This window comes from Condylura cristata, unplaced genomic scaffold, assembly GCF_000260355.1.
Source record: "Condylura cristata isolate star-nosed mole 26May11 unplaced genomic scaffold, ConCri1.0 scaffold00036, whole genome shotgun sequence".
Taxonomy (NCBI): domain Eukaryota; kingdom Metazoa; phylum Chordata; class Mammalia; order Eulipotyphla; family Talpidae; genus Condylura; species Condylura cristata.
The window spans coordinates 5602970-5626015 of record NW_004567137.1 but is presented as its reverse complement, the minus strand read 5'-3'; the positions used below and the strand labels follow the sequence as shown (position 1 = coordinate 5626015).

Sequence of the window (23046 nt, the reverse complement as noted above, 5' to 3'; positions counted from 1 at the left end):
AAAAAAAAACAGTAAAACAGTACCCTGATTAGACTAACCAAAGGATAATGTATGGTTTGAAGACAGAATATTTTTGACTTTCACCTTTTAGGATTATAATAGGTATGTGTGAACACACATGTAGGTATACATGCAGGGACACACATTATATATATTTAGAGTAAACACAAATAATAGATATTGTGAAAGTAGAGGCCAGCCTCATCTAACAAGACACACTATGTATGATTGGTGAAACAAGAACAGAGATGCAAGTAAGCTAGAATTTAAAAGTACCTAGAGGAAAAAAACATAACTGGCTTATATAAAACAACATTGTGAGGTAAGGGAGAGAATAGAAGAGGATGCTAGGTCTGCAATAAGGGCAATAAACAAATCTTCATGCTTCCAAGTTGATGTTCAAAGCTGGCACGTCAAAAATAACAATATAATTATACTATTTTCTATATAGGAGAAATAATGGGAAGCTATTAAAAATAAAAGCTTAAAGTATTTTCAAGGAGCACTCTCTGAGTGAGAGGATGCATAGCATAAAAACCAGGTTCTGCACGGCTGCTTTCATGTACTTCTATAGCCAGGCAGCAAGTATTACATCACTAAAAATGGAAGTATCTAAGTATATCACTCTATTTGTTTGTCTGTATCTACAGAGACTGGCTTGTCTGGACAGAGGGGAAAAAAAAATATATATATATATATATATTCACACATATTAAAATATCTATATATGTGAAAATATACATACATACATACATATATATATATATATATATATATTCACATATATATTTGAATGCTTAAAGGGTTTTAAAGTGGCTTCCTCTGAGTAAGGACAGCTAGAGTTGTCATCTGCTCTTTGTCAAGATGCCACCTATGTTCTCAAATGAAGCTCTGCTTCAAAAAAATATAAGTGAGGAAAGTCATCCTTCAAGTCACTTTTTTCTATCACCATATTTTATCCACTAATAATCTATGTGAATGCCAAAAACTGTACCCTGTCCAGCTGTGGTATATTTTATTTCATATGGCAAAACATTTGTTGTAGCTCAAGGAGTTAATGCATTTTCTTCTCAGGCTGAAATGCTACCTTAATTGCAAGGTGTTTATTCTTGGCATTTCCAGTCTCCTAAAGAGACAAGGTTACTTTGCAATCTCTTTGTGCTCTTAATGTGTGTGGGGTCTTGTAAGAGGGAAGGGTAAAATGCTTCCAACTTACCACACTCAGAGAAAGAAATCATAAATCAGCAGGTCAGTCAAGTACTATTATTTCACCTTTAACATTATTATGTTTTCAACACAATATTTCAGTGGATTTTGTTCTGCATAATAACTTATCAGGAATTACCAAAACTCTTAATGAGCTCAGAGAACTTTGGCTCAAATAAAATGAAACCTTTATCACAAATTCGTTGAGCCCATTATTGCAACTTAATCATTCAATTGTATGTAAGTCAAGTGTATTTTTATATTGTAAGAATAAGTTCCCAGGGTAAGAAAACTCATTTTAAAACTTTGGACCATTAAGCTTTAAATGGCAGAACATTCGTGCAATAAAAATGAACTAAACCAAGACTTGGGAAACTTGGACATCAGCCGTTGTCCCACAAGTAACAATTTATGTGACTTTGGGAAAATCTTCTAACCTCCTTAGTTTCAATTTTTAAATGTCAAAATGCAAGATAGTTCCAAGTAAAAACTTACCAAGGATCCTTTGCAGTTCTAAAAAGTGAATCTGGAACACTGAACTCACAATTTTCAAGGTTACTGCCATGTAGATTATATTCTTTCATCTTAAAATTTTTTCGATTGCTAGAAATACTCAATAAACTTCTATCATCAGAAATACAATTATAATATAATTGTATTTACTCAACATATTTTAGCACTGTCTGCTCACTAAATGCCAGGCATGATCCAATTTAATTCTCAGACTAACCAGGTGTGTCTTAGGTATTATAAGTTCATTTAACAGGTAAAAGTATGCAATTTATTCCTCAGAGGGATTAAACAGTTTGCCCAAGATCACACAGTAGATGAGGTGTGAAGATGTAGAGATGAGTATCTCTAATTTGTGAGGCTGTGCTCTATCTTTATGAAAATACTTCATATCATTAAAATTATATTTCATTCAGTTAAATATAATCCTATACCAATTTAACATCCAACTTCTTTTCTACACATTGCGGAATGCACATTTACTGACTAAGAATACAAAAATTTGTCCTTTGTGCTACCCTAAAACTCCAGGCAAAATCAGTCACCCAAAGTTACTCCTAAGTTCTGCACATGCTTCACTTATGAGTCAGCACAATGACAAGGAGTTATTAAATACCAATTCTTTGACCCCAAGAGAACACAATGAACAATAGTTGAAACGTTTATCAAAATGGGAAAGCAATAAATTTGTTAGATCTCTTTTGAAAGTTCAAATACTTTGCTCCCAGTCAATCATGATAATCAGCATTTGAAAAGCTATACAATATCTTTACATTTGTCCTTAAAAATAATGTAAGTGGATTTTATACCAGAACATGTTGATGGATTGACTTTATTAGATACTAATATAAGAAACTTAAATTCCATTATATTTTACTGAAAAGGGTAAGAAACTTAAACCACACCTATGTCCTATGTCTCAAAGCTATAGAAGCTTTGTCCCATCCAAAGTTCCAAGACTAAAAGGACCATGGACATCCAGGAAAATTCAATTTGTTGCTATAACAGAAGTTGAGTAGAGATGAATGGGATAAGGAAGAATCCTTGATTTGGAATCTCTTTATTGTAAATAAAAACCAACTATTAGTGTTAGAAAAAGGATGATTTAATATAAAAAAGAACTTAAGGAATAAAGATGTTAAAAGTTGGGCATTGTAAAATATGCAACAAAGTTAAAAGAAAGCAAATTTCCACAGAAAAACCTAGAAAGCTATTTTTTTCTGAAATACTGTAATTTTCCCCTCATATATTAATATGCATTAAAATAGATACAGTAATACCAAAAAGTTATCCTTTTTAAGAATAATAAATAAAAATAATCAAGGAAAAGATTACTGGATAGTAAAAAAAAAAAAAAAGAAAAAAAAAAGAAAAAGGTGGCTGTAACTTCTTGATGGTAATAAATATACAGGTGGCACTCCCTGATGGCACAACAGGTTAAATCACTGTACTAGGAAGCTATCACAGCTACTGCAGCATGAGTTCAATCCCCAGCCAGGGAGGTAACCCGCATGGCATGGCAGACCTTTCCTGACCCACCTACTGCTCCCCTCATCAGTGTACAATGTACTTCGTCAATCTGCCTGTTGTACTCCCCGCTGTCTCTGGTGAATCCTCTCACTCCCCACCACCTCTGGCCTGTACTCCAGTTCTATATGCATAAATAAATAATTTTTTTAATATAAAGAAATGCACATGTTCTTGAGAGAAGCTAAAATTTCTGACATTCTGATATTATCTTATTTGTAGGATAAACTGATTTATGATATTGCTAAGAGTAAAAAAAATTATTCTTCTTTTAATCCTAATGAGTTATGTGAATAAACTTGGCAGAACACTGTAGCTCTATAAATTCTTGTAAAGGAAGTAGTGTAGATTGAGTTTTCAATCAAATGAGAATCATACAATTTTAGAGCTAATGTTGTGTTTTAAAGAGATAAAAATAGTTCATAAAATTGATCTTAAGTGATTAAATAAAAGTAACTTGCAAGTTCCCATGGCATTTTCTTTGGAATAAGTAACCAAAGAATTAAATCGACCAAAACTCTATCTGGAGTTTAAAAAGAATTAGCAAGCCAAAAGAAATTTTAAATGACCTGAATTATAAGAGTATGTGCATGCTTGTGTACAGACACATCTATAAACTTGCTCATATATTTATTTCCTACAACTAAAATGGAATAAAGATGTGCAAATTAATCTTTTTAAAAAATCTCACATTCAAGGAGAAAAACATGTTGGAGATATTATCTTCCTATTATTTAGTATCCAAGTATAAAAATTTGCCCTGCTCCCTCAACCTATCGATCTGAACTATCTAACAGAACTATCTAGCCCATATATGAATGGCTGCTTTACCAACATCTGTTCAAGTTAACACAGTGTATATTTATAACTGAAACAAGATCTAGAAGTAGCCTTAATTGTAGAGCTTGACAATAGACCAGTGCAGTCTACTGCTGCATCACACTCTAGGAATGACAATACATTGTGCTTTGAAGTCCAAAGCAACAATGGTACAAAATAGCTTAAGATGATGTAATTAGTATGAATAAATTAATATTTTTTTCTATTTAAGGAGAAAAAGAATTACAGCTCACATTCAATACATACTGCATAAGACATTTCAGGTATCAAAGCAAACCTAACCTCTGTTAATTCTTACACAAGTATTTCATTAGGTATGCACTGACTAGACTTTTTTTTACACACTTTTTTTTTTTAAGATTTATTTATTTATTCATATAGAACTGGGGTACAGGCCAGAGATGCAGAGGGTGAGAGGATTCACCAGGGACAGAGTAGGGAGCAGAACAGGCAGATCAACAAAGTACACTGCTGAGGGGAGCAGCGGGCGGGTCAAGAGAGGTCTGCCACGCTATGTGGTCACCTCCTGGGTGGGGATCGAACTCATGCGGAAGTGGCTTAAGCTTCTTAGTGCTGTGCTTTAACCTGCTGCGCCACCAGGGAGGGCCTGCACTGACTAGACTTTTAAAAAAGATATATATTTGTTATAAATTTGATTTGCCTTTTATATAGCATCTTTGATTTTTACTCCTCCTTGTTCTATGTTGCCAAGGTAAAAGGGAAACAGAAAGAAGATGGAAAGGGAAAGAAAACATTCTGTAAAGAAATGTGGAAAAGATTTTATGTGAAGGTGCAGAGGAATGGTCTACATTTTTAACCTTCTATTTCTGAACATGTCACTGTATCAGCACTTCCAGTAACAATACCTCAATAGACTAAATGACTCAATATACTGTGACTTTCATAAATATTGTCTTTAAGACTGCCCCAAATCAACCATTTAAATAAATATATCTTAGAATTATGATCTTAGTGAACATACCAGATATTGTGAAGATGAATTTCTTTCAGACAGTCTTGACCATTCCTTATTTTTGGCCTGAACCAATCCCTATTTCCAGATCATTTTTTTAAAATAAGCTTGATAGGTTTGATTCTCTCAGTGTCACTCAATATATTAACACTAAAGAGAGGACAATACACAGATATACTACCTCAACATCTCTTTCAGTTTCCCCCAATTACTATCAGTATGACATTATTTCTTTAGGAAATACTTTCCTTTAGAAAAAAAAAAATACAATTGGATTGTCCACTTTGTGAACTAGTGCAGACCAGCCATTTATACCATTTTGATGCAACAGAAATTCTGAAATTTTAAAACTCTCAAACTCAGCAAAATTTCTAAAAACAGAAAATTTTTCTGTCAGGAGGAAAAAAAAAAAAAGTATACCCAGTCAGAAAACTCTTACTGATAAGTAGCTGTGCGCTCTTGGCTAAGTCACTCAGCTTGTATGAGCACCTCAATGTATTCTGTATTCTGCAGCCATAGGACTTTTAGGACTGATCATTTTTACAGAATCTTATTTTTAAAATGCTCTGACTTATAAATTATAGTGCTCCACACCCTGGAGCAAGAAATCAATCCATTTCTTATTTTGTGATAATGACAGAGCTTAAAATCCACATTCTGAATAAAGTGGTCCTAATTGTAGAACAATTCCCCTAGAAACATTGAAGATGTTGACTAGCATTAAAGGGTCAGAAAACAGTTTGCTGAACCTTTTACATACTTATAAAAAGAAAAAAAAACTAGCTGTATTTTTACAACTCTGCTTTTCAAAAGACTCAACCACATAAAAATTACAAAAATTTAAATTTACTGGCCCCCAATTGTACACCATTGTACCAAATGACAGTGAAACTGTGTGACTTGCAAAATGTTATATAGCAGACAATAGCATTGCATATTACTTAAAATGAGATAAAAATTTTAATTCCTTAGATTTTCAATAGTTTAAGAAATTTTGAATGTTGATAACCTAATACCACTGACTAAAACCATAAATTAGCACACTTAAACTGTGCATAAAATCCAATGAATGGTTTAAACCACTGAGTAACTACACTTACAATAGTAGTAGGCAGGTAATATATCACATTACACATGCTGCTCACAATTACAGTTAAGGAAGCCAGAGACTCTTGGATGGAATATCTCACTGCTGATTTTTTCTGTTCATTGAAGCTGTGACCAGCTCAAGCAAGTCTCAGGTAGAATAAGAGTAAACCCTGACAGGGTTGCACATTCGTGAGTAAAGAAATTAACTATACCAGCTCCAATTAGATAAAATGGGATAACCTCTGTGGGCAAAAAAGCCTAAACATGATTAATACATGAATGAAATAATTTTGACATGTTTGCTCCTGACGTTTATGATATTTACACTTAATAAATTATATTAGATTCTCAAGATATAATTTCAAAAAGAATGATGAATTTCTCCCCAGATAAGCTGACTGCAAACTTCCAGATGGATGATGGTTCATGGGGTTGAATTCATAGCTCCATGAATTAGATTCCTGTTATTCCTGGCAACTTACTTTTTTCATTATCAATACAGCTGTTTCCCTCCTTTTTTATTGATGCTTCTGCTCATTGTAAATTTCTGCATACAAAGATATGGACATTATGGCTTCCTCACATATGGTTCCTCTAGGCTATACCCATGGATGAAGTTTGATGTAAACAGCAAAATTACAACCATCCCTAACTTCCACCTTCATCACACTCTGCCACTGCTCTGTAACTGAAAACCTGCTACACTTTTCTGCTAGGGTTCCCCTGCTCCTTCCCCATGAAGAAAACTTATGGCACATTTTGACCATTAAAAAAAGGAAACATTTCTAACATTTCTTTAAAACACTGTACAGGGTGAAAGTCACAGCAAGCCACTATCTCCAAGATTCTCATGGCTCAGGAACCACATCATAAAATAGGTTGAAAGCAAGTTTTATCTGGAAAGTGACTTCAGTTAGGTCATTTAACAATGAGAAAGACAATATGCATCTATTTTTAATGGGACATAAGTATGAAATTATGATTTCTGACCTGGATCTGTTGTTGAAGCAAATTTATCTTGTGTTGTTGCTGCAGAAGCTGCTGCTGTTGTCTTGCAATCTGTGAAGAAATAGCACATCAAAAATTTAAAAGCATATTGTAGTTCCAAGGGGAAATCACCAATATTTTATTTCTCCAAGGACATGACAATTATTAAAATGTGTTGGTGCCCCTATACCACGAGTAATTTGTCTAAAATAGGGACAGATAAAATATTTAGCTTTTGGAGAAATTATGTATCTCTCTTTGGCCTACATGAAACTACACAACAATGATCTAATTGGATATGAAGTGTTAAAGAATTTCAGAGATTCCTATTGCAGGCAAACTATTAAGAAAGACCTGCCTCTGACATTTTCAGCTCATTGCTATAAGAGTATTACATGAACAGGGGGCTGTTGTGGCCAAAGAGTTCAAAGAAGCATTGTCTCAAATGCTGTTTATTTCTTAGTGAGATTTTTTCCTTTTTTTTTTTGGTAAAGACTATCCTCATTTCTACTTCTACAAATCCTTAACTGTCAACTCAACATACTCCTTTCTGGTTTCCGCTCCCATTCTTGCTTACTTGATTCGTAATCAAGTTATCATGAGTCCATTTTGTAAAATATAAAGTGATTTTTAGTCTTCACTGGCTAACCTTGTACTAGAATGCAAAACTCAAGTGCTTTCTCTTGATCCTGTATTCTCTTCATTGGCTACTAAAGACACATTTCTCTGCTGTGCTTTTTCTCTCTCATTTGCAATGCTTCTGTGCAGGCTTCACTGTGCAATTTAGATTCCATTCTATTCTCTCCTTTCCTACTTCCATGTGTTCACGAACTGGTTGTAACTTTGTCTCTAGCCTAGACCTTTGCTTTAAGCCTAGAACCATCTATCCAATAACATTTTCAAAAGAATGTCAAGCCTAACAGTTTCAAAACTAAACTCAGGACTGAGAACTCAATGTGATCACCTGAAGCATGTCTAAGTCAGGGACTATCATAATCACCTCCTGGTTATTGCTCTCACATCTTCCACAACTACTTAATACTATACCCCATGCTATGATTTTATATTCAGTTTTATTTTAATGAACATACCCAGTCTCCTAGGTAGAAATCCATAAAACTAGTGAGGATAAGAAACATATCAGCTTTGCTTACTACAAGCACTCTGTACAATGCCTGGTACAAAAACAGTACAGAATTAACAAATGTATGAGAATATAGTATATAGGATAGGAGACCGACTCATAGAATGTAACATTTCAATATAGTATATAGGATAGGAGACCAACTCATAGAATGTAACATTAACTTACTGAAACTTAGTCTTGTGACTATGACCTAATTCCTATTCTCATGGTATTATAGTCACTATCATTTTCATCACAAAAAGTGTACCTAAATTTAACCTCTGCAGCAAAAAGATTACTGCTGAGGTTTCAATTTATCTTAGGAATATGGTTTAAAACATGTGTAGGAATCTGTGTAAAAGTAGAAAGAAGATGGAGAAAAATAAGTATCTCATTTACTCAAATCTATTCTTTCTACATATCATCAATATCTCAGCTGACATTTAAATCCTTTGCTCAGTGCCTTAACAATGTATGGAGAAAATGACCACTTCCTACCTGCCCAAGTTTCCTCCTGTTCCAAGTCACTGTTGTCTCATGTCTGGTTTGCTGAAATAACCTTACTTACTTGTTCTTTCTGCTGCAGTCTTTGCTTTCCTACAATAAACCAGCACCCTTTAAAAGGCAAACTCCTTTTAAAATACATTATATTATTTATCTTTCTAATGATACAAGTAAGTGAGATTCTCTTTTTTCTCCATCTTCTTTCCTACTTTTATACAGACTGCTACAGATGTTTTAAACCATATGGTTTAGGCTTAGATATGGTTCTTCTATGCCTCTCAGATTTTCTTCTCCTCTCTGTCCTTTCTCTTGCCGCTCTTGTCACACAGTTTGAGAAACTTTCTACCTGGGATGCTCTTGCCAATGGGTCTTCCCTCAGCACATATTTTGAAAGAGCATTTTTTTTTTTAACCTAGCACCAACATCCCTAATTTTCTACTTTATTTTCACCATAATGCACTATATTTTACTTATGACTCACTGTCAACCTTTTCCCAAATAAAATTCAACACATGGAGGATTTTTGATTGTATTCTTCTGATACTGGTTCAAAACTTGCATCAAAACAGTACTCAGGGCCCTCCCTGGTGCTGCAGTGGCTTACAATGCAGCACTACCATGCTAGTCCCTGCCCAGGAGGTGACACACATGGCATGACAGACTTCTCCTGCGTCAGCTGCTGCTCTCTCAGCAGCATACTTCATCGATCTGCCTGTTCTGTTCCCCAATCAGTCTCTGGTGACTCTCTGACCACCCCTGCACCTCTGGCCTATACCACAGTTCTGTATGCATAAATAAATAAACCTTTGGGGGAAAATGGTACTCAATACATATATGAGTGTGGAATGGACTTTAGAATCCTGGAAAAGCTTTTGGTGAACAATTTCGATAGCACTTCTAAGGGTTCTAACTGCACTATCAGTGTGCTGAGTAGGGCATGCTCAGAGTTAGGTCAGAAAAGGAAGTCTTAAGAGAAGACAAGCCTAACCTAAATCTAAAACAGCAAATATTAAATGTCTTCCAGAGAGTTCCCTATGTCCTGATGACAATATCTTTAGCCACAAGAGTGAAGTCTATGCACTGGTGGAGACTCTAGGTGATTCTAGGAGAGCAGAGGGGAGCAAAAAACCTGACCTGTGGATAACCTTTAAGGCTGTGGTGATATTCTTGCCTACTATTTCTCTAACACACAATTATTTCTGGGAGGTCGAAAGCAATTCTAAAGTTTCAAGCAGTATGTCAGAGAACACAAAACATTCTAGAATCCTCTGATGGCACTTGGAGATGGGTCAGAATGTAAAAGAATAAAAGTGAAACTACTCTGCATTTGTGAGAGCTAAGATTTTTCAGGACAAGTGCGCCCTCAGATTCACCACAGTAAGTATTTTCTACAAAAAAATACTTTCATCATACAGCTGTGTTTCAGTACGCCTGGGATTTTCTAGAATTCAGATTCTAAAGCACTGAGAGTTATAGACAAGAAAGACTGGTGTTTTTCTAGATTATCAGAGGCAAGTGCTCTGAACTCTTTTATGATGGCAAAGCAGGAGGAATATGAACCCTATTTCAATAACAGGACAGATAAATGCTTAAGGAAAATGGTCAGGCATTTCATTAAAAATAAAAACATCACCTTTTAAGCAGATTTGAAACATGGAGTAGAGAAAAGAAAGCTGAAAGAAACACAATCACTTTGAATGCAATCTGATTATTTCTTCACCTCTATTAACTCAGCTAGCTGGCACTTTGAAGGCAGCTGAGGTTTTACAATATCTGTGTGTACAAATGCCCTGGACTAAATCATGGTCCTTCTCTACTTAGACAGTTACTGGGCTAAGGCCAGAATTTGTGATTTTGCCTTTCCTCTGCAGAAAATGCTTCATCATATATTAATATGGCTTTCTTGGAAGTCATTCTGATCAGAGCTCAGTTGTCACCAGATCCAACCAGCCAACCTAAGAAATACCAACATGCCATGACAATCAACTAAATTTACCAAATTACTCTTTTGCATTTCTTCATATCACCTATCACTCTCTGAAATTATATAAAGTCCTTTTTTTCCTTTGTCAATCATCTGACTTTTTCCATTGGAGTTAGGGACTTTGTCTTGTTAACTGAGGTAGCCACAGCAGTTAGCACAGTTCCTGTCATCTAAGGAGCATTTGATTAGTATCTGTTGAATAAACAAAGGGCACTTAGCTACTCCAAAGACTTAAAGACCATCACAATGTGGACAGTCTATGAAATTTGACTCAGTCCTCTCTCCAAAATGTTGGCTGGTATTTCCATTTGTTGTACATATCTCCAGTTGAACAAGCTAATAGCAGCTCAAATTCCACATAATGAAATCAACTACTTTCCCGACTTGCCTTTTTCTTCACTTGACCTGGCTCACTATCTTTCCTTGCCTTTTCTACTTCAAAAAATTCTAAGTATAAATACTCTTCCACCTCTTGATTCCTTCCTTCTCTTTCTAGGTTCTGGTTTAGAGTCTCATGCCTTATTTTGAAAAACGATTAATAGCCTCCTTCCTACACTGCCTGTCCCATAACGAAATTCACTGCACTAGTTGAATCCTATCTGTTATTCAAAGCTCATAACAAGCATCTATTAAATGAAATCTTTCTGAACATTCCTGACTGGAAATGTTCTCTTCACTCCCCAGTATTCTTTTTGTTATTTTTCTCACAATTTATCAAAATTTCACTTTGATTTTAATTACGTCCACATTTATTTGCCACTGAAGTAATTGATAGACTTCCTAGGAGTTTGTTGTTGGCTAGCCTTGGTGCTCTGTCCTTTTAGTTATGTCTTTCAGGGCAGGGGTGTAGTAAGATCACTGTGTCCTGGGAACGTGACCTAGAAACACAGCTGAGGAATCTGACCATGGAACTTGTCGCTCACCTGTTCTTGCTGCTGTTTGGCCAGCTCCATTTGCTGGCGCTGTTTCTCAATCTGAGATGCAGCTAGCTTCTTCTGCTCATCATGGGCAGCCAGCAGCTGCTCCCGGAGACTGGTAAGCTGATTGATCATACCCATGAGCTGCCTCTCCTTCTCAGCAAGGCTTTCAGGAGTCCCTGAAATAACATCACGATATAACACACACACACACACACACACACACACACACACAAGAGAAAAGAGATGAGTGAATTTGCAATAAATAGTCCTGTTATATAAGGAACTACTTCAAATCTGAAGTTCAGATCACATCAACCCTTAGATTTTCTCTCAGCCATAATAAGTGATGACTATGGGCTTTCCCTGGTGGTGCTGCAGGTTAAAGCACAGCACTAAGAAGCTAAAGCCATTTCAGCATGAGTTTGATCCTCGCCCTGGAAGTGACCCACACGAAGCGGCAGACCTTTCCTGACCTGCCCACTGCTCCCCTCAGCAGTGTACTTTATCAGTGGGCCTATTCTGCTTCCTACTCTGTGTCTGGTGAATCCTCTCACCGCCCCTGCACCTCTGGCCTGTATCCCAGTTTTATATGCATAAATAAATTAATTAAAAATAAAAGCAATGGCTATGTACCAGTGACAAGTATCAACATAAAAATATTTTTTTATTTAAAAAAATATGTTATAATTAATAATCCATAGTTTCCTACCCCTTTATTTTAAAAGTAAAGTCAGCTGAGCATTGGCTATTTGTATGTTCTATGCTGGAGGCTGACACCATAAAAAGTCTAAAATATATTTCCTTGACTAAAGCAGCTTTTCCTCAAATTAAAGAGGAAAACCTGGAAATTTAACAACCATAATTAAAACAATATATTAAGGTATTATCAACAAGATGATTTTATTTTTCTTAAAAAGTCTTGAAGAATCAGAACTAAGGAATCCTACTTTAATAAATTCATTAACTATTTGACTGTTTTCTCATATGCCATTCAGAAGCTTACTTCAAAAATGTAACTAGCAGAAAAAATATTCAACTTTGAGAATATATGATATAATGAAATCTGTTAGAAAACTAAGAGATCACATGGTGGCCACCCAAGATTACAGTTAAATTCAAGATTTGGTGAAGATTATCAGGGTAGCCATTCAATATAAATACCATGCCTCAGAAACCCGGTAAATGTTGTAGAGAGGTAAAATACTTTTATTGTACACTGAAATGTGAGCAGTTCACTGAAACAGAAACAAGAGCACTTTTAATTATTCTTTTAAAATTCTCCAGAAAGACAAGACCCCTATGGTAAAGTACTACCAGTAGGAGACAACATACTTTTTAATTACAATTTTCACTTCAAACAAGACACTAAGCACTATTTTAATAATGTATTTGCCACCTGTACATGTAATTAGGTAGAAGGATCTGTTATAACCCAGTCACCCTGCCCTATGCCACTGCATTGCTCCCTATCAATTTATGCTGAAATACCATGTGCTATCTTAGGAAGCTAAGAGCTATAGTTAGATAGGTTTCATGAGCCCATTTAGAATGGAAATAATGTTTTTCAAGTACTTCACACAGGCTAAAGAACAAACATCTAGAAAAGAAATTCTGAGTATAAGGCAAGACCCATGCATTATAACCTTTGTCATTATCAATTCCTAGCCCATCCAATAAATTATTGCTAATAATTTATGATAGCTCAGAAGAACACTTACTTAAAAAAGAATAAATATCGGAGTGCTATAAGTAGAAGCCTAATGTTACATAATCTAAATATAAACTAGGAATATCTTTCAATGAAAATTCTCCAATGATGGTTTAATATGCATCTTCACACAATTATCAGTGGTGGAGTAACTTTTGCTACCACATTTTTAGGAATCCACACTAGGAAAAGTAACATTAATCACATCTGCTATCTTCACAACCTTCCTGTAGTAATTTCACTTCTAAATATCTAGCCAACAAAACTGTAAGAAATGAAGATAAGTGTGCTTATAAATAAAAATGTCAAATGGGAATAATCAAACAATTATTGAACATCCATATGATAGATTGCATTCATGAAAAACTATATTTAAGGATATTTAATGACATGGGATTTTTTTCATATAAATATAAATCCAGGTGGAAAAATATTGAACAGAAATGAATCATGTGTGTAAACACTTCAATGCAGGCATATATCTAAGTTTGTGAAAAATCTGAAGAGAAATTAATCTGTATATTAAGTTAATACTATTTCTAGGTGCTAGGATTATAGGTCATTTTAATGTTTTCTTCCCATTATAGAACATTTCTACATGGATAATACCACTATTATTTCTTTAATCTTTCCTTATTGGCGTTTCTTAAACTATCAGTGTCATAAAGGCTAGGACTTGGCTTAAATTTTTTATGGGATATTGTTGCTTTTAACTGACATCCCACTTGAAGGACTTAAATATCATCTGTAGTGTCACCTTGAAAAATGTTGTCTAATGAAAGGGTCTCCACTAGACTGTAAACTCTAGAAGATCACACATTTGTTACACTTATATCTTCAGAACATGGCACATGGCAAAACAGTAGAATTTATGGAATGAACTAAAAAGTATAATGAATAAAAACTAAGTTAGACTAACTTAAGTTAGTCTAAGTTTACAACTGAAGCTTCTCTCTGTGATAGTCAACTAGAGAAAAAGCAGGCTCCTTATTTAAAGGCATGAACAATAATAAAGAATTATTATGTTATACAATTTACAAACTTTCATGAATCGGTCTTTTTAAGCAAATTTAATCAAACTTTGATAAAAAATAGCTAGGTATTCTTTACTGAAATAGAAACTCTCAGAAGTTGGAGTCAATTAAAAATATGTAATGAATACTATCATTTATCATATACAGTTTATACTCTACTATGTATATGTATAACATACAGTTCATTTTCTACTAAGGACTGCTACCTTCTAGAATTCTACAATGTCTACAAAATATCAATGTTGTTCTTTTTTCTTCAGAACCTTAAAAGGACAGTTTCGGATTTAAGTAGATCATAATGCTTTCAGTGCTAAGGCAGCTGTATTAGAGAGAGATGGAGCATTTGGAACAACTGACTTTGGTCTTTACTCTGTTACCTCCTGGTTGGACATTTTATTTCTGGGATGTTATGAATAAGACACATGCTGTATTATTTCTGTTAGGAACGTACTGATCAAACTTTGTTAAGTTAAAGTATGATACTATACCATTTTTATTGCAAACTTTTACCTTTTGGTACAGATTATAATTTTATAAATGTTTTCCAAGAATATTCCTTTCACTTACTCAGAGTTAAAAAAAAAAAAGTTTTCAGAACTATCACATTAAATGTACTGCATTTACAGACTAAAATCTATTCAGAAATAAGCATCTCAAAACATCTTACAAGTACTTGGAAGATTCAGGACAATATGATGCAAAATCATCTTTACTATACCATATTTCCCCTAGCAAGAGGAATGTGAGTATAAAACAGGCAAAGTTGTTGGGTTAATTCTACCTTTCGTAATCAGTACAGTGTAAGCTTTCTTCTACATTAAAAAAAAAAAAATCTTCACCATTATTTTAATTTTAGGATCATCATATCCCTTGCACAAATGAATAGATGTACTTGTTATATGAGTACATTATTAAAATGGAAAAAAAAAGAAATAATTTGAGAGCATAATTTTATGTTCAATTAAAAAAATCCAGATTTGGCCCTCCCTGGTGGCACAGTGGGTTAAAGCACTGTACTGAGAAGCTGAAGCCACTTCCACCTGAGTTCAATCCCCGACTGTCCCAGAGGAGATCCACATGGTGTGGCAGACCTCTCCTGGCCCGCCCGCTGCTCCCCTCAGCAGTGTACTTCATCGATCTGCCTGTTCTGCTCCCCACTCTGTCCCTGGTGAATCCTCTCACTCTCCGCATCTCTGGCCTGTACCCCAGTTCTGTATGAATAAATAAATAAATCTTAAAAAAAATCCAGATTAAAAATATAAGATTCTATATTTGAAAGGTACATTATTGGGCCTTCCTGGTGGCGCAAGGGGTTAAAGCTAAGTACTATGAAGCTATCTGCAGCCACTACAGCACTAGTTTGTCCCAGGCCAGGCAGCTGACCCATATGATGCAGCAGACCTCTGCTGTGCTGTCTGCTACTCCACTCAGCAGTGTATTGCAGTCAATAGCACTGTTCTGCTTCCTACTCTGTTTCTGGTGAATCCTATCACCCCTGTACCTCCAGGCTGTAACCAGTTCTAGTGTGCATGAATAAATCTTTATAAATAAATAGACAGACAGACTACACGGGAACTACTACTAAGCTAGTAGATTAAAATGTTAAATGTTTAAAAAGCATATGTTTACTCAGAAGTGACTTTATGGCATGCACCATCCTTATGAGTGACTCTTGTACTGAACAAATTCTATATTCATCATTTCTTTCCTCTTAGTTAAAATGTACAGAAAATTTTAGGTTAATATATCAAATAAAACAGTCACAAGGTTATCATTAGCAAACTATATGATTCATAAATAGTTACTGGGTTTTCAAGGAATGGTTTTAAAACAATTTTCAAGATGATACAAATTGTAATATATTTAAACATTGAGATTTAAACTTTCATATTTTATACTAACAGAACTCTAAGGTCCCCTTCCTTGACCACCAAGGATCTGATTCCTATCCCTAACTTGCTTGTTTTCAAAGTGGCATTATTTAAACAGAATTATCTCTTTCCAAGCCACATATTGAATCTAAATATATATTTTCTCTCAAAAGTATATGGCACCTAAGAGATCATCTACTTTAACCCACATGTTGAATCTACATAGCAAATTTTTAATGCACGACTTCTGAAAGGTTATAGTACTGCTAACTGCATTACTCCCTTGAATCCATTACTGACATTCTAGACTTGTCTGGTGTTTGCCTTTATGTACCATCTTCCAGAAAGAACAAAATTACAGCTTTCAAGAGAGATTTTTTTTTATTATACCAAATGCAGCTGACATTTTCCTTAATAACAGATATGACACTTTACAGGCCTAAATTAATGCATTCTTACCTAAGTGAGAAGGGAATGCTGGGGACACTGATGGCAAAGGAACCGGACACTAAAGAACTCTTCAAACTAGACAGGTAGAGAAACTGATCTAGACATTTCTGAGTGACCTAGTGAGGAAACCTCTCAAACGAATGCTTCACTTTTATAAACCTCAGGAAGATAGAAATACTTGGCTTTTGCATGCAGATCTTTGTGTTATAATTCTACAAATATTGTAGTCAAATATAAATTTTGCAATCACTTTGTTGGAAAACGAACGCTCTGTTTACATGAGTCAAAGCCGCTCTGGATCCCCAGACACCGGCTCAGGTGAAGTGCCAATGCAATGACCTTCAGCTCCCATGGAGCTGTGCGCAGCAGAAACAATGCTTGCGGCTGCCGGCTGCCAACTGGAGTCAGGCGCTGCTTTTTCCCCTTCTCAATGACTAAGAAGCTATGAAAGGAATTTCTTCACCTTTCATAACCCGTTACTCAGTGCTCCTGCCCTAAAGGAGGGTAAAAAACTCTGTATACTGACCAGTCATACTACGTGGCTTATTAGAAAAGAAGAAATAAATCTTTCATGCAGCTAATCAATGTATACCATATTTTGACTGTTGTTGGCAAAGGTTTTTTTTGTTTGTTTGTTTTTGTTTTTTAATCAAACTGTTTTGTTCTACAAGCCTAAAACTGGGGTCCTTTTTGTGTCCGTTCAGAGGATTGTTTCTAATATAACTTTAAAACCTAATTACTTCACGTTCCAAAGTAGCAGACCATAAAATGGCATAAATTCGTATAGGCAAGATAATCTAACATAATAATTTTATGCTCTTAGAAATGTTGACCTTTACTAACTCACCTTGTTTCTCAAAAAAAAAAAGCTTCATTTTTCAATGAGTATAGCAACTCTTTGATAGTTAAAGTATACAAACTGCTATTTATTCCTCTTATTTTATCATTTTTACTTTTGTATACAAAGAAACACTTATTTTTAACTTGGCCAGACTTAAGTTCTAATCTCTGTATAAATGCCCTGATAGCAATTTAAAGTCAGTATTTAGTTGCGTCCTCATCTGACTATAATCTTAGATATTAGAGGATGGGGACGCATAGAGGCACGTGAGAGCGCGCACACACAGGCATGCACATTTGGGCACACACATATTCCCAGAACTAGTTAAAAAAGTTAAATAAAATGAGAAGTAGTGTCAGTGAAAGAAAATCTTCAATCCCCAAACCTAGCTAAATAAAGTAAATGTTGTAGACATACTAATAAATGTAAAGGCTCTATTCAAATACATTATTCTAAAGCATCGTTACAAATCATCCAGTAATTGAGTTTTTATTTTCAGATTATATTAAAACACACACACACACACACACACACATCTGGTTCCCAAACAAAACCAGGGCACACTTACTGAGACTTACACCTTTATTTGCCCATTAAAAAAAAAAAAAAAAAAACAGCGGCCAAATAGGTAAGCCATTGTTCTTGTCTAACTCCTGAGGTGGCATGAGAACCACATTCCTGAGCTCAGTATGTGACACCGCCCCCCCCCCAAAAAAAAAAAAAAAACATTAAGTCAAGTTCATTTACCCCCCAAGGGGCACCACACTATTGTCTGCACTCCACTTTCTAGTCACCTGTGAACAATGGCTAGTAATTGCAACTGTCACGGGCAGTCAGTAGGAAAAGTACCCCAATGCTCTTTTCCCAGTTTACTGCCAAACCAGATCTGAGTACCTAATAACCATGCCCCCAACAGAAGAGAGAGCTACAGTTGCTTTGAAAGTGCATCAGAAAACAGCTTTTGAACAGAACCAGAGGACAATAACCAAACTTGTGCTCTGAATGTGAAGCTTAAAAAACTCCAAATTAAAGACAGAACCTTCTTTTGTGACTGTACTGAGCTTCCTGAACTAACCCCACAGGCAAGCCTGAACAGACAGCAGAGCCTTCTTTCTCTAAGCTTATCCTCACTGCTGCTGCTGCTGCTTTTAAGTTGGACTTGTGAGGAAAACGAGGGAGGGGAAACGTGTGTTCTCCAATGGAATGAGATCACAGGTGGGGAACAGGAGGTCTTCTCTGCTCAACTCTGTTATTACCTCGCTCAGGGGAGAATAAAGAAACTTAGAGAGTACATTTTATATCTCAGGGGACAAGGGGTTAAAATTCAACAAAATAATATGAAGGGTCTGCTGCCCACAACTACTCTATTCTGTTTGAACTTTGTCTTGAAGCCCTCTAAGGTGCATCCATTGGTATGTACTTCAATGTGGTTCCATTCTAGATTTCTGTTGCTGAATTAGGTTGATTAACACCCATTCATTCTCTCACCACTCATTCACACCTAATCATAGCCCAGATATATGTAAACTCCAAATATAAGGATGAAAAGAGAAATCTGCAGTCATACATTTTCTGGACTTTCTAAATATGGAAATTTTAGTGTTACAGAGGCAAGACAGTTTAGAAGACTAATCTATGTTTTGTCTTTCTTAAGATGCTGGGAGGTGATAGTGTCTTGAGAGACAATGTTCTCTCTCTTAGGGGAACAAACACAGACAAATTATTAACACACATTTTTACATGTATCTTAATAGAAACTTGGTGAGCAACATATAAATAGATTATTTAATATTGATAATATTTTCCTCTGAAAATTAATCCTAAAGAACTCAGAATCAATAGTGTTCTATTAGCAATAAATTGTAAATGTCTGCTATGCAATGAGAAAACACATCTTTAAGTTATTTGAAAGATCATTTGATTTCCATGAAAAATCAAATCTGTTTTCCTCTTTATTAATAAGTTGACTCTAAAGTATCTTCTGAAGTCAATATAGCATTTTAAAAGTTATATGTAATTGCTTAGTCAAAACCAACTATAAACCACATCTGCATTGGTGCAAAGCAATTTTTTATTAAGTCTTCTCCATTCTTCATTTTTGCTTTTGAATGTAGAATAGGTATATTCACCCGTCCAATATTGAAAGTGTATGAAATCATCTTGAAATACACAATATATAACTGTATATTGCTATATATACATTCCTATTTATAAAGTAAGTCATATATACTTTTTCTAAAAAATGATGAAAACAAAAGACTGTTAAAGACTCAGTGGGGCTATGCTGTTACAACAGCATGCTGTTTATTTTGAAAGGCACAGAAAAAGCAACTCTAAACCCAGATTCATCCACTTTCAAGCTAGATAGAAGACACCCCTAAACCAGAAAAGGTAAGGGGCTGGAGTAGGTTGGAGAGGAATCACTCTATCATCACTAGCATTCCTGGAAATCAACTTCATTTAGTTACAATTTCCATCAATATAATTACGAACATATTACCTTTTATTTCACCAAAGTTCCCTGATCCCATTGCAAGAAGCTTGTCTTTCCAGTCCTTTGAGAGTAGCTTTTCAATACTGGGGGTTTCTAAGTAAAGAAGAAAAAAAAAATAATGTAAGCAAATCAACATGACTATCTTTACAATGGAGCTCATTAAAAGTCTATCTGCTAAAAATAAGGCCATTCCTAACCCAGCCCCAGTTCATAATGACTTCATCAACAAACTGATAACAGGGGAGGAAAAAAAGAATGTGTTTTGTCACCTGCTGTTTCAAAATCATTAGCTTTTTCCTCTTGCGGAACAAAGCCGTACTGATTCTTTATGACAATGGGTACATATAAACCTGCAGTTCATTGTTTTTCAATTTGGTGAACAAATTCCTGCTATAATGGATGCTTGTCAATTTCAGGGTGTTAGTCTGCAGTCAAAAAATAATTATGTTGATAAAATGCAGAGTAAAAAAAGGCAAAGAATTAGCTCTTAAATCTGCTACATGTAATTATATCCCTCTGTGTGTTTACAATTACATCCACTTTATAATATGTGTTTAACATCGTGTGGTGGTAAGCACACTGTGGAAAGATTTGCCAGTACCGAGAACATTTTTTTAAAAAAAGTTGGTATAAAGGAAGCTTTACAAAGATTGCAAAATCTAGAGAAGGAGTAATACCTATTATGGAAACCTATTACTTGTTTATTTCTGATTTGCATCACATTCTTTCAAAACGCCCTTTATTGGGACAGGGCACACAGATTTTAGAGACTAAGGCTCATTTTGTACTCTGACATTTGTTTCTATGTATCTCACGGTTTCTGACCTCGCCTTTTGTGTTGAATTTTAATGTATAAGTAAATATAAATGCTAATAAAACTCCCAAACATTAAACTCAGCTCCAAACAATGCAATTGTATATTCTTGTCAGCATTTAGATGGGTACACAATTACAATGGCTTTCAAACCCACGATTAGCACTGCATTCAGTGGAAAATGGAGTGTACTAAAAGATAAGTGTCCCAGTATGCCCCATCTAAATAACAATGCCCACACTTATTATCTGGATCTAAGACATACACTGCCATTCTCCACATTGGTGTTTATGTGTATTTGTGTTTGTTCAGACATTTGCTTACCCCCTACTAGGAACATAAAGGGAGTACATGTTAACTTATCAAAGGGACCGTCTGGCCTAGGGACCATAAGATTATTAGGAATTGGTTCATTTTCCCCACAGTAAAATACATTTTAAGGCGTCTTTATCATCTTTGGCTGATGCCAGGCACTTTTCCTCAGACCCCTATCTTAGAGAAATCAGCTATCAGAGTCTGTCTGAGCGTTTCAACAAAGCAGAGGTGAAATTTTCCTTGGCAAAACTGTGACCGTATGGAATGCTTCTGCTTCAGATGTCAAAACTTGTGGAAAATAAAATGGTGAAAGTAATGAATGATTAGGACTTTAGTCCATATGTGAAGAAAATTTACAAATATATACTTATGTACATATTTTATATAAGTGCATAAAGAATACAAATGTGTATATACACCTATATACACTCACATACTTACATGCCAGGATTGTGTGCACATTTACTATGGAATGTGTGAAATGTATTTTTGACTTTATAACAAAATCTATCTCCATTTTTCATGTTTAAGGGGAAAATATTTTTTTCAAAAACTTCTTTTGTTAAAAAAATCCCTATTTATAAACCATTTTGTTTTGAAAATGGTAATGAAAATTCTGAGTAATAAAATCAATTTAATATCTTCCTGCTGTGATCAATATTTCTTTTCTTTGAGGCTTTAGAAGTAACTTTAAAATACTGCCAGGATTCCCAGTCACTCATTCCCAATAAACTCTTGGTGAGTGAAATTTTCTAAATCTTATCAGAGCAGGTCAAACAAACACCACTGTTTCTTTTTTCCAGCACTCTACAAAAATTCTTGAGTAGCATGTAAACAGGGCACAGCCACGAAGGTATTTGCAATAGAGCACTGCCTGTCATTAAAAGCTAACAAACCTTTGCAAAGCAGGAATGCAGCAGTAGAAATCCATTGTGCACTAACAATAGGCCCTGAACCTCAGCACCAAAAGCAGACCATTTTACTTTTAAGGCTATTGTCTGCAAAGTCCATGACAAAGCTTTTCCCCTGCAGCTAGACAAAATATTCACTGTAGTGTGCTCCTAAAGAAACAGAAGTCTTCTGTCTAAGTTGCAGAGTTAAAGCAACAGCAGCCAGATTTCTGAAATCTGCAGAACATTCTTGTCCTCTTCATTAACTTGCATAAAGATATAAAGCTTGCCTACAGTGTGACTTTTTTTATGTGCCGAACTTTGAAAACCCTCTACAGAAAAGAAGAAGAAGAAGAAGAAGAAGAAGAAGAAGAAGAAGAAGAAGAAGAAGAAGAAGAAGAAGAAAAAGAACTTCCTGTAATAATTTGGAAAATGTCAAATCAGAAATAAGGCTAAATCAGGGTTGTCATGACTGAGGATGAATAAAGATACCAATACATGCAATGGATGAGGGATATACTTTAAATTCAGATTCAAAACATTTATTGAACAGCTTAGGCTCCTGGAACTATCTGAAATGCTTTCTTACCTGTATTCTCTCAAAAATCAAAGAAAAGAATGCATTATCAGAGCTTTATTGGAGTGCATCTTTAAAAAACAAAAAAGCAAAAAGAAGAAAACTTGTCTGAGGTTCCATAAAGTGTAATAGGCAGTGCTGAGTCATGAATTGAGTTTTTCTTTTTTTCTACAAATTCCTAACTCTTGTCAATAAAAAAAAAATGATATGATAGCTACTATTATGAGGTGAAATGCTAAGCATTACAGCAGTTCCTTTACAAGTGACATCTCAAACTTCTCACAGAAATTTTCTGAATCAGGTATTGGTACAACTGCTTCACCATTTAGGAAACCAAATCTCAGGAAAATATCATTTCTTGTCCAAAATGTAGCTAAGTTCAACTT

General features: G+C 35.1%; 1 protein-coding gene across 6 annotated transcripts in view; it reads right to left on the bottom strand.

The window, feature by feature from the left end:
• SOX5 (SRY (sex determining region Y)-box 5) overlaps positions 1–23046 on the bottom strand; it is a 695778-nt gene that overhangs the window by 192744 nt on the left and 479988 nt on the right. For all 6 annotated transcript variants that reach the window (XM_012732907.1, XM_012732908.1, XM_004693212.2 and 3 more), the window contains 3 exons: positions 20071–20157; positions 11670–11842; positions 7136–7204 (listed from right to left, as the gene is read on the bottom strand). In XM_012732907.1, coding sequence (XP_012588361.1) covers positions 7136–7204; positions 11670–11842; positions 20071–20157 — 329 coding nt within the window. The remainder of the gene's footprint in view (positions 1–7135; positions 7205–11669; positions 11843–20070; positions 20158–23046) is intronic.